This window comes from Nicotiana sylvestris, chromosome 11 (genome assembly GCF_000393655.2).
Source record: "Nicotiana sylvestris chromosome 11, ASM39365v2, whole genome shotgun sequence".
Classification (NCBI taxonomy): Eukaryota; Viridiplantae; Streptophyta; class Magnoliopsida; order Solanales; family Solanaceae; genus Nicotiana; species Nicotiana sylvestris.
Window position 1 is genome coordinate 78,658,014 of NC_091067.1, and position 21,305 is coordinate 78,679,318.

General features: G+C 37.4%; 2 protein-coding genes and 1 non-coding gene across 5 annotated transcripts; all 3 read right to left on the minus strand.

Moving 5' to 3' along the window:
• Positions 1-5,101: 5,101 nt before the first annotated feature.
• On the minus strand, positions 5,102-5,173 carry TRNAP-UGG (transfer RNA proline (anticodon UGG)). The gene has a single exon. It is a non-coding gene; the product is annotated as a tRNA-Pro (tRNA).
• Positions 5,174-6,304: 1,131 nt separating this feature from the next.
• On the minus strand, positions 6,305-12,257 carry LOC104222972 (telomere repeat-binding factor 1-like). Of its 3 annotated transcripts, none has more exons than XM_009774318.2 (7): positions 12,183-12,257; positions 9,986-10,170; positions 9,599-9,816; positions 9,141-9,225; positions 8,361-8,444; positions 7,837-8,187; positions 6,305-6,771 (listed from the first exon to the last, which is right to left on the minus strand). In XM_009774318.2, the coding sequence occupies exons 1-7, from the start codon at positions 12,190-12,192 to the stop codon at positions 6,733-6,735; spliced, it is 972 nt and encodes a 323-aa protein (XP_009772620.1). In that variant the 5' UTR covers positions 12,193-12,257; the 3' UTR covers positions 6,305-6,732. The 3 variants fall into 3 exon arrangements, with proteins under 3 accessions (XP_009772620.1, XP_009772622.1, XP_009772621.1); XM_009774320.2 differs by having other exon boundaries at positions 11,977-12,223; XM_009774319.2 differs by having other exon boundaries at positions 11,891-12,223.
• A 195-nt stretch (positions 12,258-12,452) lies between these two features.
• Positions 12,453-12,821, minus strand: LOC138881206 (uncharacterized). Its single transcript, XM_070161415.1, has one exon. The coding sequence runs from the start codon at positions 12,819-12,821 to the stop codon at positions 12,453-12,455; it is 369 nt and encodes a 122-aa protein (XP_070017516.1).
• Positions 12,822-21,305: the final 8,484 nt, after the last annotated feature.

Consider the following 21,305-nt stretch of genomic DNA (forward strand, 5'->3'; position numbering starts at 1 on the left):
CTCTTTCTTCAATTGATTAGTTGTTGCTCTTGTTGCTATTGTTGCTCCGTATTTGAAACTTGTTGTGTAGCTAATTTGGAGAACTTTTGTAACCCTATTATTGTTATAGTGGAGTTTTTTGGATCTTTGTGAACCCGTGATTTTTACCTTCGATTTGAAGGGTTTTCAACGTTAAAATTTGGTGTTCTTTATCTTCTTTATTTTCGAGTTTGCCTCTTCCTCGACATAACGGTGGTATCAAAGCCTTGTTATTTATCCGGGTTGTTACGGAATGGAGGCGAATATGAGCAAGATGGTATGTTTAAATGGGAGAAATTATAATGTTTGGAGAAGCAAGATGAAAGACTTGTTGTTCGTGAAGAAGATGTATCTACCCGTTTTTTCAGCTCATAAACCCGAAAGTATATCCGATGAAGATTGGGATTTCGAGAACCAACAAGTATGTGGATATATACAATAATGGGTTGAAGCTAATATTCGCAGCCATATTGTGAACGAAATACATACAAGATCATTGTGGGAAAAGCTAGAGACTCTTTAGCTTCAAAAATCGGGAACAACAAATTATTTCTGCTAAAGCAATTGATGACCTTTAAATACAAGGAAGGCATCCCTATCCTTGATCACATAAATGATTTTCAGGGCATCCTTGATCAGCTATCTGGAATGGGAGTTAATTTTGATGATGAGATACAAGGACTTTGGCTTCTTAATACTCTGCCAGACTCTTGGGAAACTCTTCGTGTTTCTTTAACAAATTCAGCTCCTGGAGATAAGGTGACCATGGAATATGCCAAGAGTGGTGTGTTGAATGAGGAATTAAGGAGAAAATCTCAGGGTTCGTCCTCACAGGTAGATATCTTGGTTACAGAAGACCGGGGGAGAGATAGAACAAGAGGCTCAAGGAATAGAGGTAAAAGTAGAAGTAAGTCAAGGTCCAAATACTATAATATTACATGCAACCACTGTGGCAAGAAAGGACACATCAAAAGGTTTTGCCGCAAGTTGAATCAAGACACTAGAGAAGGAAAGAAAGCTGAAAATAACGAGAATAATGTTGTTGTTATTGTTCTTTTTACTTATGATGAAAACGTCATCAATTAGGTATCCCATGAGACGAGCTGGATAGTAGATTCTGGAGCTACCTCACATGTTACATTAAGAAAAGATTTTTTCTCATCTTATACTCATGTTGATTCTAGAGTGTTAAAGATGGGCAATGCCAGTGAAGTTAAGGTGTTTGGTGTTGGCATAGTTTGTTTGAAAACTAATAATGGTTCAATATTAGTTCTTCAAGATGTCAAGCATGCTCCATACTTTCCTTTCAATTTGATCTCCGTAGGAAGATTAGACGATGAAGGTTACCATAATTCTCTCTTTAATGGCCAATGGAAGCTTACCAAGGGCTCGTTAGTAGTGGCTCGAGGAGTCAAGTCTGGTCAATTATATGTGACACAAGGCTCTATTCTTAATGACGCCATAAATCTAGTGGAAAGTGATACTTTATCAGAATTGTGGCACCGAAGACTGAGTCATATGAGCAAGAGGGGGATTACGTGTTGGGCTAAGAAAAGTTTGCTTTCTGGAGTGAAACAAGCAAAGCTGAAAAGGTGTATCCATTGTTTAGCTGGCAAACAGAAAAGGGTTTCCTTTCATAGTCATCCTCCCTCAAGAAAGCCTGATTTATTGGAGCTAGTACACTCTGATTTGTGTGGTCCTTTTAAAGTAAATTCAAAAGGTGGTGCACTTTACTTTGTGACCTTAATTGATGATCATTCTCGTAAGCTCTGGGTGTATCCTTTGAAATTTAAAGATCAAGCATTTAGCATGTTTAAGGAATTTCAAATCTTAGCTGAGAGACAGACGAGGAAGAAATTAAAATGTATTCACACTGATAATGGCGGTGAATATTGTGGTCCCTTTGATAACTATTGTAAGGAAAAAGTAATTCGTCATCAGAAAACTCCGCCCAAGACACCTCAATTGAATGGTTTGGCAGAGAGGATGAATAGAACTCTAGTTGAGAGAGTTAGATGCTTACTTTCAGAGGATAAACTTCCAAATACATTTTGGGTGGAAGCACTTAACACTGTTGCCTATGTTATCAATTTGTCTCCTGCAGTCGCTTTGGATGGTGATGTCCCAGACAGTGTTTGGTTTGCCAAAGATGTTTCTTATGATCACCTGAGAGTTTTTGGGTGTAAAACTTGTGTGCATGTTCCTAAAGATGAGAGATCGAAACTGGATGTCAAAACTAAGCAGTGCATCTTTATCGGTTATGGTCAAGATGAGTCTGGGTATCATTTTTATGATCCAGTTGACAATAAAATTATTAGAAGTCGTGATGCAATATTCTTTGAAGACCAAACTATTGAAGATATTGACAAAGCTGAGAAGATAGATTCTCAGAGTAATGAGAGCTTAGTTGATATTGATCCAGTTTCAATTGCTAAGGCACCTATTACACATGAAGGAACCCAAGACAATGATGGAGATAGTGATCAAGATCAAAATGATCATCATGGTGTAGATGTAATAGATGCTCCAGTTGATGAAGTTATGGTTGATCAACAACCAATTCCTGCACAGGTAACTACTTCGAATGCTCCTGAAACCTCTCTTAGAAGATCTACAAGGGAGAAGCAAAAATCCATGCGCTATCCTCCTAAAGAGTATGTACTTTTGACTGACATGGGAGAACCTGAGAATTATGATGAATCCATGCAAGATACTCACAAAGATTAGTGGATCGAAGTGATGGAAGATGAGATGAAGTCACTCTATGAGTATGGCACATATGAGTTAGTGAAATTGCTGAAAGGTAAGAGAGCTTTATCTAACAAATGTATATTCTGAATAAAGCAAGGTAACCATACCTCTGCGCCAAGATACAAGGCGAGATTAGTTGTTAAAGGTTTTGGCCAAAATAAGGGAGTTGACTTTGATGAAATTTTCTCCCCTGTTGTGAAGATGTCTTCTATTCGTGTGGTTCTAGGCTTAGCTGCAAGTCTAGATTTAGAGGTTTAGCAGATGGATGTCAAGACTTCTTTCCTTCATGGTGATTTAGATGAGGAGATTTATATGGAGTAACCTAAGGGTTTTGTAACTAAGGGAAAAGAAAATTATGTATGCAAATTGAAAAAATGCTTGTATGGATTGAAACAAGCTCCAAGACAATGGTATTTGAAGTTTGAATCTGTCATAGAAGAACAAGGGTACAAGAAAACTTCTTCAGACCACTGTGTATTCTTCCAGAAGTTCTCTGATGATGATTTTATTATTTTATTGTTTTATATGAATGACATGCTTATTATTGGCAAGAATAAATCCAGAATTGTAGTCCTTAAGAAGCAGTTGAGCAAATCGTTTGCGATGAAGGACTTGGGGCCAGTAAAGAAAATCTTGGGCATTCAAATCCAACGACACAGAGATAGAAATGGGTTATTTCTGTCCCAAAAGCAATACATTGAGAAGGTACCCAAGAGGTTCAATATGACAGATGCAAAAATGGTTAGTACTCCTCTTGCTAAACACTTCAAATTGAGTATTAGTCAGAGTCCATCTACCGATGAAGAGAAAAATGAGATGTCTCGTATTCCTTACTCTTCTGTCATTGGTAGCTTAATGTATACTATGGTTTGCACTAGACCAGATATTGCACATGTCGTTGGTACTGTTAGTAGATTCCTTTCTAATCGGAAAAGAACATTGGGATGCAATAAAATGGATATTTAAGGTATTTGAAAGGTACTGCAGATTTGAAGTTGTGCTTTGGCAATGGCAAGCCTGAACTTGTTTGTTACACAGACTCTGATTTATGAGGCAATCTTGATAATTCAAGATCCACTTCCGGTTATTTGATCACCTTTGCAGGGGGGGCTGTTTCTTGGCAATCTAGACTACAGAAGTGCATAGCTCTATCCACCACAGAAGCCGAATATATTGATGTCACAGAAGATGCCAAAGAACTATTATGGATGAAGGAGTTTATTGATGATCTTGGCTTTAAGCAGCCAATGTACATTTTATTTGTGATAATCAGAGTGCTATCTATCTCACCAAGCACTCCATTTTTCATTATAAGACCAAACATATAAATAGAAAGTATCATTGGATAAGAATGGTCATGGAAGAGAAATTATTTGAGGTTGAGAAGATACACACTGATGAAAATCCTTCGGATATGCTGACAAAGGCGGTGGTTGCAGATAAACATGAATTTTGTAGAAAATTGGTAGGCATGAAGCATGTCAATAGTTCCTCTACTTGAAGACACATTTGGCCCCTTGGCTGGAGGGGGAGTTTGTTGGGCACATGCCCATGTTGTCTAGCCAAAGACCCAATGACCTAATCCTATTCTCTTTTGGTTTCCAATCCTATTCGGAATTGGATTCGGTTTATTCCTATTTTGAGTGGGTTTTGGCTTTAAGAGAAAGCACCACTCATGATCTATAAATAGGACAACCTTGAAAAATTCTTCTATGCTTATTGATACAAGTCTTTGAAAGACTTAAGCACATAAGAGTGATTTTTTAGAGAGCTTTCATCAAAAGAGAAGAGAGAAGAAAAATATTTGTTTTGCTGCAGATTTTTATTCCGACTAGCTAACTTCAAATCACGTTTAACGATTCGTTAACCGTTGGATCGGGCTAAAATTTTGACTGAGTGTTTATAACATCTTGATCTTGGATTTGAACGGTGAAGATCGGATTTGGAGGCTTGTAGCATCTGATTTCGAGCCTCGAACAACAGCTTCGTTTTTGTGGATTCTCCTCTTTCTTCAATTGATTAGTTGTTGCTATTGTTGCTCCGTGTTTGGCACTTGTTGTGTAGCCAATTTGGAGAACTTTTGTAACCCTCTTATTGTTTTATTTTCAGGTTTGCCTCTTCCTCCACATAACACTTTTACCAAATAAAATTCGAGTATCGTATCACGAAATTTGAAAAGGGGAGAAAAGATGAAAATTCTGAACTTTCCTAATTTTCAGTTACCAATTCAAACAATGGATAGCGTTTGTTGAGCTATTCTCGTTCATTGGCTGCTAATTGCTTCGGTTTTTATCTTAACCAAAGCAAGTAAAACAGTGGCAAAATAATAGTGGGGGCATTCCGGGAATTGAACTCGGGACCTCTCGCACCCAAAGCGAGAATCATACCACTAGACTAAATGCCCTCTTTTGTGCTGAATGACGAAGATTTTGAGAATTTAGTAAAGTTCATTCTGACGTTCGTTGAAAGTGCAAAATATGTCATCAAATAACCAACTGAAGAAGCAAAAGGAGAAAACGAGAGGAGAACGTCCAATAATAAAATGTAAAGAAGATGATGACTTACGACTGATGAAGGAACCACGACGAAATGTGGGTTAAAGCAGTCCGACTCTAGATTTATGTTGGATTGCTTTGCTTTCTCCTAGTTCAGTCTAACAATATTGTGGCACAAAGCACAATTTCCTTTGTTCTATTCATGTCTTCACTTATGCACAAGGGGCCACGATATATCATTTTCATGTGCCGAGACAAAATCTTAGCATTCGAAAAATGCAGAGACTTTTGGGAATCAAAGTTTTGAAATTATTCTTGTTCCTTTAAAATAATGTTCAAAATACACTTATTTTTAGGATCTAAATTAAATTTATAAATTTTCCATGTTCTTCTATATTAACGTTCAAGATCTCTCGAAACACGACTTAACTGACGTTTATGGCTAGCTCGAAGTCTGACCTTTGAAAATATGATCGCACTGCTTGCTTGTTGAATGAAATACTATTAGGGAAGAAGAGAACTGGCTGAGGAATTCCCTCATCATGGTCCCTCTTTTATATTTTGCCAATCAACGCTTCAGCTTCACTTTAGTAGTACTTGATTTTGTTGTCATGGAATATCTTATTAATCCTTTTCCATTTTGGTTATAACTTGTAAGGCTTCTTATGGATTTCTCTTTGATATGTAATAGTAAAGGTTGCTTCAAATTTGCTTAATCTATTGCACTTCCATTTATCTGGTGCTGTCCCCCAATTTTGAGAAAAATCCCAGCACAAACTCAAAGATTTGGCGATGCAATACAGAATTGTTAACCATGTAAAGGATGTAAGTAGAATAAAGCCATGTAATAAAATGTGCTTCGGTAGAAAGTAAAGTCCAAGTGGATCATCTTTGCTTATTGTCATTTGCCATATAGAAGTATAAGGGCTTCAATGCTTTTTCTAAGCTGGAAGTAAGGATTATGCAATAGGAAACTACAAAACAACAAAGCAAAATAAGGATGAGGAAACAGTCAACTGACCATCCATAAAAGCTTCCGGTTAGCGAGCATACCATCTTGTCTTGGTATAATGAGGAAATATCACTGAGCTCTACAATTCGAGATAACTTCCAATGATATTGTTATGTACAATTACAAATTTTGTAGGTATACCGTGAGATTAAGAGGCAAACACAGGAGACAAACTATACAACTCTCAAAATGTCAACCTAACTTTGTCAATCAAAGTCCTCTATACTCTTTTCAACGGGCAAGTATTTAGTAACAAAAGCTCAACCCAACAAAAACAAGAACATCAAGAACAACATGATCACCCTTACCACATTATTAATGGGTTCCTACCCGTAACACGCAGTCTGCAGAGAACTCCACCAGCTACCAGAAACTGCTCGTCAGCCTCCTCCGGGTGAAAATGAGATACAAGTTGCTACCATCAGAAAGACATCAGTGCTAACAACATGCTGGGGATTATTCCATTCCAACGAACTTCTTTACCATATTTACAAGCTAACAATAACAAGTGTGTTAGCTGAGCAAACAAAAAAATCAAAATAGAAAATCCAGCAAAGCTCTAACGCGTATATCTAGCACAACCTCTGTAAGTTCAATCAAGTCCGTATCATCTACACATTTTCAGGTGGAGTAACAATTAAAAATGGGAATAAGAAACAAGTAGTGACCAGGCATTCATGCAACAAACGAGAGGATTAATAAATTGCTGCATTGAGACACAGTAAACTACATAGCTGAAATTCAATCAACTATGACAGAGTTAGCACTAAGTAGGTACCATACCCTCCTAATCAACTTAAAAGACGTCTACATCATATTTGCATTGACAAGTACACACATTTAAAGAGATTAAAAAAACAAACAACTAAATGTGTGTGCGTTCGTGTACAGATGCATATCACTGCTTGTGCCTTAACTCAAGATTACCCACTAAGGAAGATACGGTTTAGAAGCTTCCTCACACCTCACCATGCCTGCCTTTAAAATCTCTCCCCAACATCAAACCCCCTCCGCTTCAAGAAAGGAAAGAAGCACAAAAAGGGTCTCATTATAAAAAAAGAGTGAGAGTTCAAAAATCTCTCATGTGCCATAATAAGTAGATAAGTAGAATGCTAAAGTATGTGATCCCTATAGCTTCTCATTTTCACCACATTACTGGTAATTCAGATTGTATCTTTCAGAGCTAGGTGAAGCAATTTATTGACTATTTAAATTTAAACAGATGGTAAATGACAACAGTACATTGGCCAAGTGAGTGAGGTTAAAACAGAAACTATTTCTGTCAGGGGGAGATTATGCCTGGCGATAAGATAGTTCCCATCTCTGTTCCTTATGCTAAAGTCTATATCGGCATTGTTGAGAAAACAAACTGAAGTAGCCACATTTATTTTCAAGGTTGCAACATTTCATCTCAAATAAAGTTGAAGGTGAACTGAAAATAATACAAAATGGTACCAACGTTGTTCCAAGCGATGATTTCTAAACATTGACCCAAAATGACTCCAAGCTCAAAGGAAAAGGAAAAAGAAAAGAAAGAAAGGAGAGGGGAAAATGTCTTACCATCCTTGGGATGCTTCTCTCTTGTAGTGTTTTCATTGCAGCTTCTGCAAATGCTTGTGCAGCTTCGGCTTCAGCTGCGGCAGCCTCAGCCTTCCTGGCAGCCTCCGCAGCTTCGGCTGTAGCTGTGTCTGCTTCTGCAACTGCTTGTGCAGCAGCAGCAGCTGCCTCTTGAGGTGACATATTCTTCATCTTCTCTAAATCTAAATCTATCTGAGATCTAGTTAGCATGTTTATGTCATCCTGATCAACCTTAGAACAGATCCTCTGACTGCTATCCAGGAGGGGAAGGGGGAGGTTTCTTCTTTTGTTGGCGAATGTCAATTTAGGTGCCACTTTATACTTCCGCTTCATCTGCAGAAGAACTATACTGCGAGTATTATGATCAACCATGACGAGAACCAGTAACAACCAATTATTCAAAAACTTGAACCAAAGTGCTAATTCTCACTGGCTTACTTCACAGTATAAGCTTAGGGCAAGATGTGCAATAACTAGAAAACATGAAGGACATAACTGAAAATCACCTTTATGAGTTTTCCAGTTGCAGTTAAATACTTCAGCTTTGCTGAGAGTAGCCTTCTAATGTTTGGAGTTTCCCAGTACTGGTCCTACAAAATGGGATTTGGGGGGAGGGGGAGTAAGTATTTGAGAAAATAAACTGACATATCTAGCAATAAGTCATGATTTTGCTAGGAAGTGAAATTGCAGCAGTATTAACCTGTTTGGCTTATTTAAACTTCTTACATGACCTTCATCACCTTATTGTTAAGAAACAAATTTACCAGAAAGTTCTGTGTTATGGTCAGGGTAGACGAACCAACTATTATCATGGGAGACCTGATTAGGAAAGCCCTTTTTGGGAATGGGGACCATCTCATAATATAGGAAATTAAGAAAATACATAAAATAATGTTAATTTAGCACAATATAGCACTATCAGGTTCATGTTACAGTTGGCCAATGCACCATTCCATATATATCAAAATGTAGACATACTCTAGGACCCATCTATGCGGTATTCTGCAAGTCCACTTCAAATGCAGTTGACTCTTTAATCACATTAAGGTTTGGTTATACTGACTCCAAGAATACCTAAAAGAAAATATGCAAGAATCACCAAACACCATCCAGATAGTTAGGAATGACAAATCCGCAAAACAAGAAGCAAAACTCCAAAATCAAAGTACATACACTACAGGTCCTTCAAAATCAATAAGAAAGCTGTGAATGGTAATTAATGAAATACTTCTCCAAATTTTGTATGTTTGGTTCTCCCATATGAAGCTAAATAAGAAGACAAGTACCTCTATGTACGTAGAAATGGTCGCCTGGTAGGAACCACCTGGCTCATTCAAGTTGCTTATAGCCTCCATTATAAGATTATCCAACCTATAAGAATAACAAATGAGCAGGACTTAGAGAAGATTATTCCTCCAAAGTAAACATATAAATAACATAAGAATAACATGAAATGCCACTAATGCTAGTTTATAATTGTTATACTGACTAAGTAGATAGAAAGTTGATGACCTTTTGATAAACATCCATTCTTTTTAGGTACGAGGTCTAGGGGACAGCTTCAGAATGCCGAATAACTAGCTAAACTTATGTCTGTAACCACATTTTGAGACAGCAAAATTCTTGTAAGCAAGACAATAGGGGAAAAACCAACATCTAATGATATCAATAAACACAACAAAATCCACAAGATTACAACATGAGGGTCGTGCTGTAACAACTAAGATGCACGAACAGGTATAACCTTAGGATAGATCTTCTTGAACCACCATGCTGTGGAGAGCCTCTAGAAGTTGTGGCTGGCCATGCTTCAGGAATTTCCGCATCACTTTCAGCTTCCGAGGTAACAGCCGCAGAACTCTCACCCTGCATAGGGGCCTGAATCATCCTTTTGAGGGCCAACTTTGCTTTCTCTCGAGAACCCCAGCCGTTTGCCATCACAGTCATATTTCTCCACTTGTCCTGCACATCATCTCAAAGATACATTATTGTGAAAAAGACTTCAGGTCAAATAAGTAGCTATAGAAAATTGAATATACTGGACAACTATCATCTGACTCTTGAAACATCTAAACTTCCTCTCCACTGAATAAAACTAATTAAAAAAGAAAAGAATAAAGCGAAATTCTACCTTGAGATCTACATTTGAACGCAGATACAACACTCCACTAAATTCTGGATCCTTAAGAATTGTACGCCATTTGCCTGGCCCATATTTAAGGACCCCAGCTCTAAGAGCAACTTCTTCTTCAGGAGTCCACTTCAGCTTAGGTGCACCCATCAAAGCATCAAGGAAATGAAGTTCCCAGAACAAACCTTATCAGAAAACCAATAGTGTGTGTCAAACCAAACACCCGACGAAGATAACTGGGACAACATATACAGACAATGATGGGTACTATACAACTGAAAAGTTACATAAACTTTTATAACAAACACTAAGTCAATAAAAAATGATTCGAAGAAACAGCAGATAAAATATATAAATTAATATTAACCTTATAAACATCATATTACGATAAGAAGTGCATTTGTCGCTGAGACACAAAAGAAAACCATAAAACAACCATAAACTACATGAATTGGTGTTACAAAAATCGCATAGCATATTTGTTCACATCTACTATACAGATAACAGATCTCCCAACTTCATGGATGAAGCTACCATCACGAGGCATAATCAGTACTATCTGACACAGGAAGAAATGCAGATGCGTGATACTATGTGCAGTATCACAGAAACAAAATCTTGGAAGACGCGCGCAAATACTTCTTTAAAAAATGCAAAAACAAATCCATACAACAATTATCTATCTTCTAAAACACATTCCAAATGATTTGTGAACATTTATTTTTCAGTATTGATTACTGCATTTCTCTGAGTACTTCAATCTGATTCCTTTATATTTGGATTTATCAAATCTAAAAAAAGGGCTTTAAACAACAACAATGCACAAAAAACAAAACATTCATTCATAGATAAAATCATTCAGAGCCAAAAGGAAAGGAAATTAAGTAACTAGAGAGAAAGCGTCTCATTCGGTCTCAAAGTAATGCTAGAACAGCCGTTTAAGATATAACTTAAGCTTAAGATCATACATTCTTCACATTAAGAGCTACGCTATTTTCCTTAGCTTTCAACATGCTAGACACAGGAAATGTGTTTGGTATGAGGGAAAATGACTTCCAAGAAAATGTTTCCATGGAAAAGTCATTTTCTAGTGTTAGTCATTTTCCATGGAAAACATTTTCCATCAAAAGGAGGAAAATGACTTCCCTTACTTGTGAGCGAAAATCATTTTCCTTACAACTACCTTAACTTTAACTTGGTATTACTTGCTTCAACTAACATTTAAACATTATTATTAATATCTAATACTCAAAAGTTACATCAGAACACTCTCCAACTTATTTATATATATTAAAAAGCCAAATTTCCACTCAACAAACCAAACACCAGAAAACATTTTCCAAGAAAATATTTTCTATGGAAGATGAATTCAGTCAAATCAAACACACCCACAATTCAAGAAATCAAAAGCATCACATATGATTTTAGAAAACATATTTTGCGTACAAATCAAACCAAGGCAAATTCAGTTGAAATTGAAAGGTGACGAGAGTTTTATGTAATCAGACCAAAATGATTCTGAGTACTTTTGTCGAGATCATAAGAAAATTGTGCAAATTTTAATTTTGCAAACTAAATAATTTCAGAAACCAAAAACAACCATGGCAGATTTCTCTCGTGCTTTCAAAAAAAAAAAAAAAAAAAAAGAGCACACACAAATTTCTTCCCTAAAATTGCTTCGAAATGCTAAACCTAAACCAAATCCAAACGCCACCTGAACTACTAGTCACAACAGCAAATCCAAATAAATTTCAACAAAATTACAGCTCACGATAGATAATTAATCGAGTAATTCGCACAGTGTAAAGGACTGAATAGACATCAACAAACTATGCAAAATCAGAAATCCAAAAACCTAATTTCGTCCAATAAATGAGATTAAAATTCAATTGACGAAAAAGGTACCGGAAATTGAGGGTGTAAAAGAGCAGAGGAAGATCAATAATCACTAGAAAACAGTCTGCAGGCGGAGTGGTTAGAGCCTTAATTACTTTGGAAAAAAGCTCCTCTTTATGTGTATTCGTTGTAGCGTACAATTTTACGCATTAGCTGTGGTAGTAGATGTTATAGTTTTGTGCAACTGAAATATTACCAGCTATTGTAATGCCAATACCCGATTTTAAGGAAATAGGAATATTTTCTGCCGGTGAGGATTGGGGTGAGATGGTGAAAAGCTCTGGGGGATGTCGTTACTCACCGTTCACCATGAAAGTAGAGAAGATTTGGGCGTGAGTTCCCTTGGCGACAATAGAATTATGAAATTAATAAAAAAAAGAAAAAAAAGTGAATTTTTTTAAAATGAAAATCCTATTTGACAATTAGAGTTATGTTTGAACATTAATACAAATTGGAGTTGTTTTTGAATTTTGTGTTTTGAACTGAAATTTTGAAAAATAGATTTTTACAGTTTTTTTAAATTTTAAAAAATTCTGAAATTTAATTTTAAGTGAAATCAATGGCCAAATATTTATTTCAAAAAATCAATGCACCTCAATTGATCCAGATCCCGAGCCTTCCTCTCTCTCGCCTTGGCCAGTCGGAATAACTTCTTCTCCCTGCCTTTATTCCCCAGCCTCCCGTACGGACGAGCATAAGCCGCAGTCTTAACCTCTGTGACCGCCACTTTCGCCTCCTTCCTAGCTACCTTATACCTCTCAATGTTCGCTCTCATCTCCTCATCACCAGTGCTCCCTACTAACTTCAGGTATGCTACCTTCTTCGCTTCCAATTTACCTTGGACTACTTCATTCCACCACCAGTCGCCTTTGTGACCACCAGCGTAGCCCGACGAGACCCCTAACACCTCCCTCGTTGCCTTCCTTATACAATCCGCCATCGTCGACCATATAATGCTCGCATCTCCACAACTCCTCCAGGATCCTATAGCCGATAACCTCCCCTATAACTCTTGAGCTTTATCCTTAGTCAAGGCACCCCACCCGATCCTTGGACATCCTCGAATAGACCTTTTCTTCCTCCTTATCATAATGCCTACGTCCATCACCAAGAGCCTATGCTGCGTCGCGAGGATCTCACCCGGGATAACCTTGTAATCCTTGCACAGCCCTCTGTCAGATCTCCTGAGGAGGAGGTAATCAATCTGAGTCTTCTCCACCATGCTCTAGAAAGTAACCAAATGCTCCTCCCTCTTTGGAAAACTCAAGTTCGCAATCACTAGCTCAAATGCCTTAGAAAAATCCAGCAACGAGGTGCCTCCTCCGTTTCGATCCCCAAAACCGAAGCCGCCATGCACCTCACTGTAGCCACCAGCAGACGACCCAATATGCCTATTGAAATCCCCTCCTATAAATAACCTCTCGGCAGGAGGAGTATTACGTATAATCTCATCCAACCCCTCCAGAAGCGCCTTTTAACCTCTTCATCCAAGCTTGTTTGCGGCGCGTAAGCGCTAACGACATTTAGGGTACACTCACCAACCAATAACTTAATAGTCATTTATATATCATTCACCCACCTTACCTCTACCACAGACTCTCTAAGATCCCTATCTAGCAAAATACTCACTCTATTCTTACCCTTCAAAACTCCAGAGTACCACTACTTATACCCATCTGCATCCCTCGCCCTCGATCCTACCCACCTAGTCTCTTAGACACACGTTATATTTACCTTCCTCTTCTGGAGGATCCTTGCCAACTCTATAGACTTACCGTCAATGTTCCTATGTTCCAAGACCCAATTCTCAACCTATAGGCTCCCTTGCCTCCCATCCCACCCCCTGTCCCCCGCCCCACCCCTAGCCCTACCCTCTGCCCCTTCCGAGGACATGACCTTACTCTACCATACCAAACTACAACCATTATACCCACAACAGCCTAAGGAAGAATCACTGGCACACAATAAGCAATGAACCAAACTAGAAGAAAACAAGTTGAAACTACAGACACGCTATTCGTATGATTAAACAAATGTGAACTAAAATGGCTACAGTTTAGCTAACACCAAACATGACTAATTACAGTTACATATAAGAAAAACACAGATAGGAAAATATGTACAAGTACAAGTGAACCCCCACGAAATGGAAATAACTTAACTAAGCAATCCGAAATTAATAATTACTACTAAGGGGGGGGAGATAAGAAAAAGTGACTGGATGCCCAGAGGTACCAACTCTAGAGGAGAAGAACTTGGATATAGTCGAGGAGCCGAGGCATTGCTGAAGAACTAGACGATGTTGGTTACCGCCATCGCCGCTAGCTGAAACTGCTAAAATCGCCGCCGCCACGAATCCTAAGCACTACTCTAATTAACCTGGACAAAGAAAAAGAGAAGACGAAAAAATGGGGTTCCCGCTGCCTCTACTGCCACTGTACATTGTGCAGTAAAGGTAAACAAGAAGGCAAAAGAGGGGGGACTAGCGGAGAAGAAAGAGATGAGAAAGAAAGAATGGGGAAAGAGAGATAGGGAGAAAGATAGAGAGGGGGGAAGGCATGGGGGAAAAAGAGAAGAGAGAAAGACAAAAGAGGGGAAAAGAAATCGAAGGGGGAATCGCCATCGCCGATATTCGCAGAAAATCTGCTAGCGCCGGTCACACTAGAATGGAAGGACAAAGAAAAAGAAGGAGAGAGAAAGAAAAGCAAGAGAGAGAAATAAGAGAGAAGAAAGAGAGAAGGGAAGAGAAAGGAGGGGAGGGCCTTGGGGGAAAGGGAGGACTTACCTGTGACTCACCAGCAATGGAGCGGCGATGGAGATGGGTGCAGGTACGTAGAAGGTGAATGTTAGGGAGATGGAGAAGTAGAAACAGAAGAAAAATTTAAAAAAAAATATTTTTTCCAGGAGAAAGGAACTAAAAAATTTATATTTATCGAATTATTTTTCATTAATTTAAAAGAAATTTTCAGAAAGCACTATAGTTTGGAGACTATTTACTTGGCGTAACTATAACTTCCATATTTACTTGGCGTAACTATAACTTCCATATTTACTAGCCATAGCAAAACTTACGTTGATAGGTGCCTGTATTTTCTGTATTCGTGCGTGTAGGATAGATTGTATCAATGAATACAGTTTTGGTGTATTCTAATGTATTCAGTTGTCTATATTTAATTTGGTTGTATTCAAAAAAAAAATTAAAAATATACATCGGTATTTGGTTGTATCCAATTTACTGTATTTATTTGTAGCTATTTTTATACTATATTCAATTTACTGTATTCAATTGGCTATATCCAATTCACTATATTCAAAAAGTACAAACAAAAATACAAAAAGTCTCTTTCGATATTATACACACACACATACTAATGAGACTAGTGATACAAGGCCAGGGTAGTTGAGTGTAATTTACTTACGTTAGTGGGTATATCTATAGTATTAGAAGTTAGTAACTACCAACACGTGGATTAGCTGTTAAATGTTAGTTAGTGGTTAGATATGTGTGTGTGTATATATATAGTGTAGTGTATAGAACAGAGATGTAATTCATTCTTCTCTTTACTGAATGAAAGAAGAAGTTGTTGAGGTCAAACTTCTCTCCTCAATTCCATTTGTGTTTGAGTTTTATCATGGTATCAGATCCACACGCCCATTAGTGTGGTCTCTCCATTTCGATCTTCAAATTTTTCATCAGAAGCTCACTGAAGACAGCATCAATGGCAGTGGTCGACAATGAAATGCCGGAAAAATTTAGTCACAATCATCCTCTATTTTTGAATGCAAATGACAATTCTATAGCAGTATTAATCTCTCTACAAATGCGAGGAATGGAGAATTATTTTGTTTGGAGTCGAGCAATGTGAACTACGATCCTAGTTTGGAACAAGCTAGGGTTTATTGATGGCACATGTAAAAGGGAATATTACAGTACAAATCTCGTAGATCTTTGGGAGAGGTGAAACGCAGTCGTATTATCATGGATAATGAATTGTGTGTCACTAGAGCTGCTCAGTGGAATCTTTTACTCATCAAATGCAACAGTTGTCTGGAATGATCTAGAGGAACGATTTGACAAAATTGATTGTTCAAGCATTTTTCAGATTCACAAATAAATTGCAACTATCAATCAAGGTACTGCATCGATCTCTTTGTATTTCTCAAAATTACAATTACTATGGGCAGAGTTTGATAGCTTAGCACCAGCACAGAGTTATGACTGTGCAAAATCAAATGAGTCAATAGCATTTTTGGAGCGATTGAAACTATTATAGTTCCTCATGAGATTGAACGAGTCATATGAACAAACCGCAGTCAGATATTGATGATAGTACCAGTTCTCTCTGTGAACTAGGCTTACTCAATGCTAATGGAACGCGAGAGTCAAAGAGCTATGACAAATCATCTTGATCTGATTGGGGAACGTGATCCAACTGCCTTAATGACAACTAGAGGTGGTGCCCCATTTAGACCTAAAAGAAGCTATAATCTATACTGTAATTTTTGCAAGATGAAAGGGCACATTCAAGAAAACTGCTACAAGATTGTTGGCTATCCAACAGAATTCAAGCCTAAGAAAGGAGGATTCAACTCTGCTAATTTTGCCTCAGTAGAAGACGCTCAACCACAACACCAAGGAAGCATGATTGCAGCCCATCCAATGATAGAGCCACCACATCATCATACTTTGGTATAGCACCAGTGTTCACTCAGGAACAATTCAACCATAATTTGAAGATGTTGAATAAGGAAGAAGTGTCAGACACCTCAACCAACATTGCAGGTATGTCCTGTTGCAGTGCTTGCTTGGTAAGTGATACAACTAGATCTCACAGTTGGATTATAGACACTAAAGTAACAAATCATATGACCTCCATTTATATCCTATTATTAGATACAATGGAAGTAATGAAAAACAATATCAAAACAGTAAATTTGCCTAATGGAACCAAGATAGAAGTATCACACATTGGAATTTGCAGAATAGGAGAAAATCAGGAAGTCAAAAATGTGCTACATATATATATGATTTCAAGTACAACCTGTTGTCAGCCTCTAAATTGACAAGGGAACTTAAATATATGGTTGCCTTTTTCCTAGCTTTTGTGTGTTCCAGGACCTCTCCACTAGGAGTAAAGGGGATTGGTAGAGAAGTTGATGAACTTTACCTACTGAGTATTGCATATCCTAATAAAGGACAAGAAAATAAGACCACACAGTCACTGCTTGCTAAATTGGACCAGAATACATTGCAGCTTTGGCATAAGAGGATGAGAAATCTCTCTTCAAGAGTCATGAGGCAACCACTGCGCACTAGTGAAGAAGTATGTAAAATGTAGTAAATAACTGTGATGCCCTTTGGCAAAACAAGTAAAACTATCGTTTCCTGCTAGTAACATTAGAGCAGAAAGTGTTTTTGATTTGCTATATATGGATGTTTGGGGACCATTTAGAATGGCTATCTATGATGGTAATAAGTACTTCTTAACAATAGTTAATGATTATTCAAGAGTGATCTAGATATATATGTTGAAACTAAAGTCATATGTGATAGTAATAGTCAAAGACTTTCTATTAATAGCACATAATAAATTCAAAAATAAGGTAACAATGATAAGAACTCACAATGGAACAGAATTTGTTAATTCTAAATGTACTAGCTTATTCAGTAGTCTTGGCATTGTCGCACCCCTTTTTTTCTCGCGGAGTCCGGGTTTCGATATTTTGGGACAATTCCTTTCCTTTTGGGAATTGAGTATGAAATTTTGAAGAGTCGCCTCCTAACGGATTAAGGTGCGTTAGGGCACCTAGAGCAAATAACTCGTGAACTAGGTTACATTACCAGAGATTGGGTAAGAGCTCGAAATTACCTTGAGGGGAAGGTGTTAGGCACCCCTCAAGGTCCACAATGGTGGGTCACGGCCAAACTCAATTTAGGTGAATTAGTCTTTAAGGAAATAAAGCAATTGAAACAAACATGTATCGCTTTTAAAATAAGGAGTAAAGGGGTCCTAGGTTTTTTAGCCTATAGGATCACTTTTGTGCAATACTTGGTAATTGTCCCCAAATTGGGGTGCTACACATAGCATTAGCGCATATGTCATCCTTTTCTTTTACTACCCAATTACCCTCCCCTTTTTTATTATTACCTAAGCATTCTAATAACATCCAGTACGTACCCTATGCGTGCACTACCCGTCCCTTATCTCTGGACCTGAAGGTGTTTAGGTCCTCTATTTAAGGCAGTTCTAGACTCACCTATGTTGTTTAAAAGGAGAAAACTAAGCGACAAACAAAAGCCAAGTAGGACTGTCACACAAGAAGCAATTAAGTGGGCTCATGTTAACCTCCACAAATAGACAAACAAATGCATGATGTTCAAACAAACAATTTTAAATAACTTTAGGATCCTACAGGCAGGATGTCTAAATGAGCACAAAAACAAAATATACATCAGTCTTAAAACGAGTAGACGAGTACCTATCAGTTTGCCTATTGATTTGGTTAATACTCTGAATATGGGCACATTTCAAACAAGCAATCACAGTTTAGACCCAGAATTTTAATTAACCTACAGGCTTGCCTAAGTGATAATCGGGCAGAACCTTATTGACATGGTATTTAAGCTGTAAACTAATTGCTGATTTTAACAGGCAGATTTTTATCTTAAATCCTATAGGCATACTTTCTAAATGCAGAAACCGATTCCTATAGGCATGATTTCTAAGTGCATAAACATATATTTTGAACACTTACTTTCTATAGGCATGATGTCTAAGCGTTAAGGCTGATTTTATACTTATTCCCTATAGGCATGATATCTAAGTTGCAGAAAACTGATTTTAAAATCTTATGGGCATGATTTCTAAATGCAGAAACTGATTTTGAAATCCTATAGGTATGGTATCTACAATTGTAAACCTATAGGCATGATTTCTATTAATCATATGTGGGCAGAATTCTTAAGCACATCGCTAGGAAAATTTGTTAATCAAATAGACAGAACCCTATGGACATGGTCACTAGTGCATGTTGAGTTGAAAATACATGTAGATCATATAAGCAGGATTTTTAATGCCAGAATTAAACATAAAGTCCTATAAGCAGGGTTTTCTAACCTGCAGATGTGCAGCACAGAATCAAACGATCATAAAAATCCTACAGGCAGGATCATAGTATTGTATCCACATACTGCAATCAGTATAGTTAAGTCCTATAGGCAGGGTTTCTACCCAATTTCAACAAAAGATATAAGAATAGACCCCCCCAACTTTTACTAATAACTCCATATCTGTTTATTACAGAGATTATTACAGGCCAATATAAATAAATTACACAATAAGAATCATTATACTATAGGGAGCCTTAGCATGCCCAACATCAATCCTGAAAACCAGGCCTTCAAGCAAGCAAGTCTGATATACACAGGTATCAGGATCCATAACACCTTAAGCCATGCTTCCAGTGTGTCAAAGTTCCCAAAGAGCCTCAAGGACCCCGGGCAGTGCTCACACTGGATCCATACATTCAACACAGGATCTGCAAAAGATTGGGAAACTAGCTCCAATGTGTCAAAGTTCAAAAGAGTCTCAGGGACCCTAGGTAGTGCTCACATTGGAGGTGGTAGGAACCTAAGTGGCTAAGAGTGGAAATTTGAAAAGTAGTACATGTAAGGGGTAGGGGATAGTTTTTAGAAAACAGTTTTTCTTTAGGAGCAAACAGAAGTAGAATTCTACCTAGATAAGCAGAATCCAAATAGATTGGTATAAATACTATGTCAACTAAAGTAATCACAAAGAAGTAGGGGTACTTGAATCACAAACAGAACTAACCATACATAATTGCAATATCTAAGCATGTTATGAATAGAGGCATACAACTGAATCAACAAGGTTTCAAATAACTGAAGTTGATTTGATTTATTAATTACCACTAGGTGGGAACATGTAGACATATATTGAAAAGAAGCATGCTGAAGTTAAGATAATCAACCAAACAAACACATAGAGCAGGATAGTAGGAAATTAAAGCATGCCAGTCTAGAAAGGATTACACAGAAATCATGGATCAAACAGAAACATGTTAAGGTAAACTATCCACACTAGCACACATAACAAGAGAGGTTAACAGGAATTAAGGCATGTTAGTTAAGAGAGAAACAAACATGAAATAGAGACATGTTAATGTCTATTGTGAACTGACTACATATCATGTAGAATAGAGCATGGCAACAGAAATTGAGGCATACTAGTTAAGAGAGCAGTAAACATGAAGACATAGGGCAAACAGAATCATGTTGAAGTTTAACTACATAGCATATAGAGGAGAACATGATAACAGAAATGGAGGCATACCAGTTAAAGAGATAGCAAACAGGAAGGTGAAGACGAATGAAATCCAAGGGTCTAGCCTTGGCTTTCAGCCTGCTAGACAGTGCAACAAATCAAAGAATTTTTGTAAGTGTGTAAGCGCGTATCAATGTGTGCTTGTAAGTATAGGTGTCTGCGTCAGAGCGTGTGTGTTCGTGTGTTTCTTAAAAAATTAGAATGATGAGGTTATATAACATTCAGCAGAGTAGAACAAATAAGGTAAAGGAAATTAAGAGTTCACAAATAAGGTATGCAAATCCTTCAGTCAATTAATTAAGGCTAAACTCAATCAATTAACATGATAGGATTCGGAAAGACCCCTTAAATTAGAAAAAATCTCATACAAAATCAATTAGCGGACAAAATTGAGGTTTAATAAGGTAAGAAATAAATCAGGGACCATTTATAGGTTGGTCAGAACAAATCAAACCTAGAAATCAGGCCAGTAGCATAGTTAAGGAAGGCAGTACCAATTATAAGTCACATATAGGAAAGAATAAATAAAAATCTCGGAAAGATACCAATTTTAAAAGCAAAAATATAATATCAAACCCTAATTAAGCAAGTAAACCAATTATTCCGTTTATTTAACAGAGCCAAAATAAACGGGCAAGATGAATAGCGGAAAACCTTAAGCATGTAGAAGCACATATATGAAACATCAAGCAAAGACTAGTCGAGCAGTAAAGAAGAAAGGCCATGGTTGAACCTTTAAATGTTTTAAAACATTTGAAGAAACTTAAAAGATAAAACCCTAGTTTTTTAGGGAAAAAGTGAAATCGATAGATAATAGCGTTAAAATGAAAGAACCTTAAGGGAAAATGGTTAAATAAACCCCAAACACTTCAGATCTAAAGAGATTTGAACCTATTCGACCAAAAATAGTTAGGTTTGTATAAAAAATAGACGAAGGTATAAAAATCGAGTTTTAGACTGGAGATTTGAAGCCACGAAAATACAAAAGTGATAATATTCACAAAAAAATGGTGAATACAGATGGATTCATCAGAAGATTTAGGGATTTGAACCAAGTCTGTTCGAATCCCCTTGAGATT

Bases quoted from the DNA above. Each gene is read 5' to 3' on its own strand.
- LOC104222972 (XM_009774318.2), bottom strand. The intron at 9,226-9,598 runs GTTATACCTGTT...TTATTCTTATAG, and splicing joins TCAAGAAGATCTATCCTAAG to GTTGGATAATCTTATAATGG. The intron at 6,772-7,836 runs GTAAGACATTTT...TGTTATTGTTAG, and splicing joins AGAGAAGCATCCCAAGGATG to CTTGTAAATATGGTAAAGAA.
- LOC138881206 (XM_070161415.1), bottom strand. From the start codon at position 12,821: ATGGCGGATTGTATAAGGAAGGCAACGAGGGAGGTGTTAGGGGTCTCG.